At 37.5% G+C, this 8,858-nt stretch overlaps 1 protein-coding gene across 1 annotated transcript; it reads right to left on the minus strand.

Annotated features, from left to right (window-relative positions):
- Nucleotides 1-2,590: 2,590 nt before the first annotated feature.
- LOC126600023 (protein STRICTOSIDINE SYNTHASE-LIKE 10-like) lies at nucleotides 2,591-7,557 on the minus strand. Its single transcript, XM_050266522.1, has 3 exons — nucleotides 7,168-7,557; nucleotides 3,962-4,225; nucleotides 2,591-3,320 (listed from the first exon to the last, which is right to left on the minus strand). The coding sequence occupies exons 1-3, from the start codon at nucleotides 7,461-7,463 to the stop codon at nucleotides 2,753-2,755; spliced, it is 1,128 nt and encodes a 375-aa protein (XP_050122479.1). The 5' UTR covers nucleotides 7,464-7,557; the 3' UTR covers nucleotides 2,591-2,752.
- Nucleotides 7,558-8,858: the final 1,301 nt, after the last annotated feature.

The raw sequence follows: 8,858 nt of genomic DNA on the forward strand, positions 1-8,858 counted from the left end.
CGTAGTGGGACAAGTTTAGCGGATCAGGTGACAATATTTTTATTTATTTATATGCATTCCACTCACATTAATATTTTGATTTATTTAATTTCGTATGTAATTTTTATGTTATTTCTTATGTAATTTTTATTTAATTTCTTAATGTCATTTTTATTTAATTTCTTATGTCATTTTTATGTAATTTATATGCATTCCACCCGTATCAATATTTTGAATTTATTTATTTGTGTTACACCCGCATTTTTTAACACTATGTTATCCCACATTTTTATAGACACTACAAGATCAAGCATTCTACAATTCAAAGAACAGGAACAAATCATTCACTAGATGGGAATGTTGGCAAATTGTCAAAGATTGCCCTAAATACAAAATTGTGGCAACTGGTCCAGAAGTTGTCATGCACGATATGGGTCTACATAGTTCTCCAGAACCAGACATGGCCGAACAAGAAGCCGACACATTTCAAGACACGGAAGGGATGCCTGAACAAGTGCCCGAGACCCAACCGACTCGTCAGTCCCTCAGGCCCGTAGGTAAAAAGGCGTCAAAGAAAAAAGGTAGTTCTTCCAAGAATGACTACACTAAATATATGGAGGAACTTGCTCGCCAAGGTGAACTGAACATGGCACGAGAAAAGGTTAGAGATGAGGAAAAAGTTGCTGCTATGGCAGCAATATTAGCAGCTACTGAGGCCCGTGATGCGGCGGCTGAGAGACAAAGAGAAGTAGTTAATCGAGAGAACGAGCTGGTTAGAGAAGCACTTCATCGAGAAAATGAATTGCTTCGAGAAGAAAGGATGGCTCAAGCAGATCGTGACACTATGAGCAAGTCTCTAGTAGGACTGTCTCCGAATTCTAAATATTTTTGGACATCGGAAAAAAGAGATGTCATGCGAAGGAGGCGTGCAAGAGATGCGTAAACAAGTCAAGGGGGTTCTAGCAACTTTTGTGACAACCAAGATCCTCGCACCACATATCCTAACTCGAGAGACTTTGTATAATTTTTATGTATTTTTTATGTTTTTTCTTTCTTTTTTCTTTTGAACTTTATTTTAATTTCTTATGTTTTTTTCTTTTTTTAGGTTTGAACTTTATTTAATTTCTTATGTAATTTTTATGTTATTTCTTATTTATTTTTAAAACTTTATTTATTTTTATTTAATTTATTATGCAATTTTAATGTAATTCTTTATTTATTTTTAAAACTTTATTTCTTTTGTACTTTATTTAAACACATGAAATAAGATTACATAAACTCACCAAATAAATTTAAAAACAAAACACACTACATAGAATTACATAAACTCACCAAATAAATAGAATTACATAAACTCACCAAATAAACTTAAAAACAAAACACACTACATAGAATTACATAAACTCACCAAATACATAGAATTACATAAACTCACCAAATAAACTTAAAAACAAAACACACTACATAGAATTACATAAACTCACCAAATACATAGAATTACATAAACTCACTAAATAAACTTAAAAAAAAAACACACTACATAGAATTACATAAACTTAAAAAAAATACAATTTATTCTTCAACCACAAGCCTCATTCTAATTATCTTCACCTTCATGCAATCCCCACTGGTGCTCAATCAAGTCATTCTGGCGGGTTACGTGCCAGTATGGCTCTTGCACATTAGTGTACCGCTGAACGATCAATTCATTGTAACGTCCATCGCGGAAATCTTAGCGGAAATCTATTCACAAAATAGTACGTTCAGATAATGACATGTGGCGTGACGAGATTGGTTAAAAATCCTATCCGAAATTAAAACTATTTTATTTTTTTATTCTTTTAGACAAAATTTAAAAATATTTTAAATGGGCTGGGTGCCAGCGCATTTTGTAGGGATGGAGATCGTTTGTGCCAGCGCATTTTTTCACTAGGTGCCAGCGCATTTTTTTAGGGGTGGAGATGCCTTGGCCTATTACTGTTCATTTGAGTATGTTACTGTTCATTTGAGTGGATAAATGCGCTGGGTGCTGGCGCAAAGTCCTTAGGGGTGGAATTGCTCTAAGAGCATGGACAAGTCCTTATGTATTGCTAGGTTACCTCTCAATCAAGCCTATTAATTATTAAGTGAAAGATATTTATAAGTCTAAATCATATATTTTAATGTCGTACCATAATAATAAGTCTTACCAAAAAGGAATTTTTTAGTCCATAATTTTTTTATTCATTTTTAACCCATAAATTTCTGAAGTACTTCTTTGCCACCTATTTCTATGAAGATTTTTTTTAGCTCCATTTTTTAGGTATTTTAATGCATGGGTTTGATGTTTTTCAGTATTCCAATCACATCTTTGTTATCAGGACTTACATAAAACAAGTTCATCGTTATGGTGTTGCCCAAACTACTAACACAAATGGGTCCATCACTACTTTGGCTTCGAAAACCACAAATACGACAAGGTCTTGTGTAAGACTCTTCACATAGCCCAATAATAGTGACTTGGGACGCAACAATAGCGATAAACCTGGTCATGCAAGTTTCCCAAATTGGTTACAGTCCTTTGTGGTGGAGTGTTTTAATGAGCCACAAAGACATGAACAGAAGCTAACAATTGTTGGAACATTTCTAACGGTAATTTTTATTCAGTAGTGGAACAGAACTGTATATAAGGTTTGTACAATAAGGAGAGAAGATGATTCAAACAGATTCTGCTATGCAGTTTAAAGTACATGTTTTATTAAAATTACATCAAAATCTACTTGCTTCATACTTTCTATAGTTTATAAATGCCTATGAAAGGCATTAAAACTGACCCTATCCACAGCTCCCCATCCTTCTCTTCCAGTTCACTAATGAACTTTATAGTCTTTCCCTCACAATCTTCCAAAACTTGCAAAACTTCTCCATTCTCGCTCAACTTCACGGCAGTTGCATGGGCCTTGCCTCCTACTAGTAGGGAATGCAGACGCTTAAAGCCGAGGGGAAGCTTTAACATCAACTTTCCAACCCATGTGTTCGAGGTAATAAACTTGGATACAAATCCACTCTTTGCATGCAATGCAACCCAAAACTCTCCATTCGAGTTCCTTCTTATGTTGTCTGGGAATCCTGGAAGCTCAGCAAAAACATCAGTATTTCCAGCATTTGGACCATCAAGCCAAATCCTCAAGATCCTGCAAGTAGTGGTTTCAGCTACTAGCACAAAAGAGCGGTCTTTGCTCAGAGCAACACCATTGGCAAAGGCAAGACCTCGTAGTAAAACAGTTACTTCTTTGCTTGATTTGTCGTACTTCAGTAATCTGCCAGTCCTGTCTCCGTTCAAGACTGATGACATGAACTGCCTGCAAACTCACAGAAGCACAAAATTCTAAACTTGAAAGTTATTTCAACAAATAATTCAAAACAATTCCTACATTTAGCAATGGAGTAAAAAAACAGAAATGAAAACAGATCTTGATTATGAAAAATAAAGGATAATGATGGCGAAGAGAACAAAAAAAGAGCTAAAACTTTGTTTTTCTCAATCTGGTACAATTAGCTTAGTATCCAATCAATTGGACACTTGACGCATACAGAATGATAAACTGTACCATGACACTGAAATATATCTTTTGCTTTGATCTTTCTACTAGGTGCATTCTACAGACAACTCATCTATAGTTTAAACAAGGTTTTTCTTGTTTTGATACGCGTGGAGGAATAATGTGTGACCATTGAAGTGAAGCAGACTAAACGTCATCTGGGGTTTGATCAAAAGAGCTTAGATGCCAAATTAGCACAAGAAGTTTATCTGGAATGCACTATTCACATGAAAATTGAAAAGGTAATTTGAAGATTAAACCGTTGAACTTTTGACATGTCATACCACTGAACATCCGCCATCAGATAGTTACTTGACAAAAACTGAGGGGGATGCAGAACGTAAGACCCTCATCATATCATATGCATAAGGAGATAATGTAAGTCTTTGTACTTAAATTACCTTCTCTGGAAGATTGTGCTTGAATCTGTGAAGTAAATTACATCCTTATGCTCATCAATGTCCATGTCATTGGTGAAGTGAAGTGGCTGACCTTCAACTTCTCTGACCACTTGAGATGCCAACCCTCCAGCAGGACCTACTACTTGAAGGCCAAGATACGCATCAGCGATATAAAGATCTCCATTTTTCTTATCAAATTTTAATCCTAAAGGCCTTCCACAGACATGCTCCATTTCTGGTGCGAAAGGGCGAACACACTCCTTCCTTGAAAACAATAGCATTCAATTAATCAAAGCTTAACAAAGTAAAAAAGCATTGCTATGAGTTGAATGCTCTCAGTAAGTTTTTTATGCCTGAACTCAATTTAACACAGTTTGGAGGGCAATCAATTAACATTATGAATTATGCAAAATATCCCCCATTTCAGCTGAACTTCAGATAACTATGTGACTCCTTGCCATATATAAATTGACAGAAACTCAGAAGGAACATAAAATAAACAGAATATTTAAAAGTAAACCTTTTGGCATAGCATAACTATGCAACCATATTATTCATCTTTTTTTTACCCTGTCACGATTAAAACTCCATGTTGGTATGAATCTAAACTGGGTATTAAGCAGTGTTTTAAAAAACTTGGCCCAAGGCGCGCCTAGGTGGCCTTGGAGGTGGGGGAGTGAGGAAAATCGCCTCTGTTTTGTGGGAGTGGGCGAAAACTCGCCTAGGCTTTGTCGGGGGCACCTGGGGCTATCCATGAGACGCCTCGCCCATGCCTCCTCCTTTTAAAACATTGGCATTAAGTGATACTGGGTCTCATAGCATGATTATGTTTTAAGGTAAATGCTCCATGAATTGAAGTTTGTTTCAGGGAGCAGGGTTTCTTTACTCAAATAGTATCATATGTTCCTGACATCCTCTGCTAAATCGTGCCTGAGGAAGAAGTTGAGTTGCTCCCTAGAGCATGTGCTTCAGAAAATTACGATAGAGGCTATAAATTCTGAACTCCTAGAACAAGTTGCAAAGAAGTACATGGGATTAAATCATTTTGCATGCAGAAAGACTATTTGCCCTTCTTTGTCTGCACATTACCCTACTTCCTTAATCCAAAAAGCCATAGGAGAAGCTGAGCTAGCTAACCTAGCTAAACTTTTCAAACAAGAGTTCCATTCCCCTTACATGTAATGCAGGCAAATCCCGTTACTAGTAGTTCAGGTGAGCACACATGCCCAAGAACACTCCCAACTTGTAGATGCGCCAATCCCGCCTTCCCCCACGAGAACAGAAAAACCAACAGACCACGAACACCGGCACGTATGAAAAAAGCCCTTTTGAAAGCATACCCAAGGAGCGGGCATCCATCCAATCTTCACTTATAGACATCAAATGGCCTTATTTATGTTCGTTAACTACTTCTAACGAGAAAGTTAATAGCCTACACCGGCCGAATGTTGGGACAAAGAGGTAACGCCGTGCTTATCCTTTTAATAAAGAAACTAAACCTTACCTAAGAAAGTGATTCACCCATTAATACTACTACCTGCATAGAAGATCTATTAACACGCATAGATACCTTTATAACAAGTTGCCTCTGAACTCTGTCTCACGACAGCAAATAGAACCTGTAACTTCATGCCCAGACCTATATAACTTGGCCCCCGTTCTGCCAATATAGTAGAAAGAGCATAAGTAGGATTGCACTCAGGGAACACTTGTTAGCTACAGTTACTATCTGTCTTGTATAGAACTAGAACTCAGAACTGTTCGCAACTAGAGTTACTCTTACTCTTGCTCCTAATCTTCTAGATCCTTACTTCAAGGTTATAAGGTAGCGTTGGCTACTCCTTGTATTATAGTAGGACAAAGCCTTTATTCTATTCCTTTCTATTTCATACTGGAACTACTATCTCTAGTTTAACTTCTACCTCAACATGCTGCCAACTCCTTACCCGCCCGCCGGAAGGGGGGTGGGGATTAGATGACTCTTTAGATTACTCGTTTGTTTAACTGAGGTTCCCTGGCTAAGTCCAAGCTTTAAAGCAACAGCAAGGCCTATGCTTGGCTTCAAGTCCGAAAGAAAAGCTGGAAGCTAGAGAGTAGCTGCCTAGCTACAAATTCAAAAGCCTAGATTTGGATAAAAGGACTATATTTGCATTTACCTGTTAGTCCCCATTATTCTTATTCTAAAGTACCATAGGAGCTCCTTTTCCCGACAACCGATCGGAGATCTGACTTTCTCAAGTCATACGTCTTTTGTTCAGCCAACAGTCTTCCGCTCTACTTATTATTACTTACTAGCGCCCTTCACTTCAACTCATACTACTTTACTTACAGCCTATTCCCAAATAAAAGCTACTTGCTTTTAAGCGCAAGGTGCGTAGCTGGCTTGTTAAACCCTGGAAACGAATCTTCAACCCACAATAACAGCTATGAGATAGGCGCTCTCTCACCTAATATTTGCTAATAACACCAAGATTGAAGGTGACACAATATCTATAGGGAGATCTACAAATATCTGTGGGCAAGCACCTTTAACAAGCAAGTAGCTAGCTTCCACCTTAAGGTTTGCATCCTCTGCAAGTTCAATCATGCATTTTCCATTCAAGTAGATCCCATTTACATGGTAAGCTTGAAATCTACTTCAACTGAATTTATAATTTGTAGGTGACGAGTTAAAAATTGACCAGAATCCTCTTAATCTAAAGAAAATCTGTTTGCAATTCATCAGACAAAAAGAACACAAATTTCTTCCACACAAACGCCAAGTAAGATTTTCTCAAATTTGTTCTCCTCTATATAACTTCACAAGTGTGGTTCTTCTTGCCACAAGGTGTTAGGTGTGCCACCATCGATGCACTCGAATTTGATCATTCACACGATTCAACGATTGTAATTCCAGTGCACGATAGGATAACGACACATGACACAAGAACTAGGTAAAATCCTACTGAAATTACCTTTACAATCCATTTGTTCAAATTGCTAAATCATCAAACATTTGTAAATTTTGGCAAGAAATGGAGGAACCCAAATCAAATTTCTTGAGTGGCAGGCTAATTAATTGAACTGACTGTCAAAGAAATAAATAAAAATTATAAGCAGCTAATGCAAATCATGCTGGCAAAAGCGCAAACACTAGCAACATGCAAAAAAAAAAAATCAATAAATAATGATTTGATAATATAAAGATTGGGTTCAGTTTTGGTTACCTTTGAGAAGTGGTGACTGCAAAATCAGTCCACCGGCGATCGTTCCGATCCCACTTGAGAACACGGCCGTCGGCGACGCCGGTGTAGAGCCCATCTCCAGTGGGGTCGAAGGCGAGACTCTCGGGTCCCAAAGCTCCAGGAACAGGGATAACTTGTGCAGTGTGGAGGAGGTCAATGGAGCCCGGAATCGGAGGTACTCCAAGCCCAAGGAGCTTCCAATAGTCAGGTGGGTTGACGGCCAACGCTGCGGCCACCACTGCAAGTACTCCTGCAATCAACCTTAGCTTTGGGTTCATCTCTTCCGAGTAAACAACAAAACAAATTGAACAGTAGACCGTAGACTAGTTGAGGGGCGAATATGATTGAGTTCTCTGCCTCCGGAGTCCGGAGTCTACATCTACATTTAATAATTAGAAAACTAATGAAAAAAGTTTCAAAATTTGAATTTTAACCATAATGACAAAATAATGGTAAAGTAAATAATATCATGTTTGATTTTTTTTAGCGTAATAATATAATTTTTTTGTTAAAGTAAACAGTATCAGAATTTTTTTTGTTAAAGTTCCCTTAATAATTCAACTAACTAGGGTATAAAAATGAGAGGTCATATTTCCACTGCAACATAAACATTATCGTTAACTTTTTTTAGTTTTTAAGTACATCAATATATTTTTACACTAAGGGGTAGATCTGGTAATTTTTTACATGACATATGGAACACAAAATAACGGGTTTTGAGTCAAAACGATAACTAATCGGGTCGTTATATGGATATACGATTTAGAACATGTTAATATTAGGTCATTAACAGGTTTACACGAAGGTGACATGCGGATAACCTGTTTTGATACGTTAAGAAAAAAGTTATTATGCTGATTTTAATTTTATAAACTACTAAAAATGACACACCCCGTCCCGAAGGAGGACATGCTGGTCGTCACGTGAGAGTGACGTAACCATTTACACAGTTCGGAAGCTTTAAAGATACAATTACTAAGATGTAACACCCGAGGGTGAGTCCTACTTTTGTGAATTCTGTCATAACACTGTTGGATTCCTCGTGGTCACCAAAGTTCTACTATCTTGAACCTGGAGAGGCGCAAAACAAGATTGAGTGGGTCAGTAAAATAAAGTTTTTCGAAAATATTTCATTTAACAACACTTCTAACCCCTCGCTGTAAAACCTGTATACTTTCCCAGAAAATAATATATATATAATCATATATAACAACAAAACTCAAATCACAAGTCTTAAACACTTTTCAGGAAAATATGCCATGCTATGCATCTAAACATAATAAGGATGCAACAATATAACAGGTGAAATAAGGAATCAACCGGAGACCGTGCAGCTGTTCTGTACGGTTAATTCTATAGCTCAATATCCAATCCAACCAGAGTCACCAACTGTGACCTGTACGGTGGTACTCTGCACATAAATCGGAACTACCTGAAATAGTTTGTACGACAAGAATGGTGTAAGAATACGCTCTAGTGCTTCTCTTATCAACAGCTGTATAACAATCTAAAGTCACCTACAAGTCGGAACCACCTCTAATGGTCTGTACGACACGTCGGAACCACCTCTAATGGTCTGTACCACATGCGCCTACTTGGATCCAAGGTGAGCGTGTGGTGTGGGGTGAATAATATAAGCACTAACACTAGGGGTGCAGGTTATGAGCTCTCAA

The sequence above is a fragment of the Malus sylvestris genome, chromosome 14 (genome assembly GCF_916048215.2).
Source record: "Malus sylvestris chromosome 14, drMalSylv7.2, whole genome shotgun sequence".
Classification (NCBI taxonomy): Eukaryota; Viridiplantae; Streptophyta; class Magnoliopsida; order Rosales; family Rosaceae; genus Malus; species Malus sylvestris.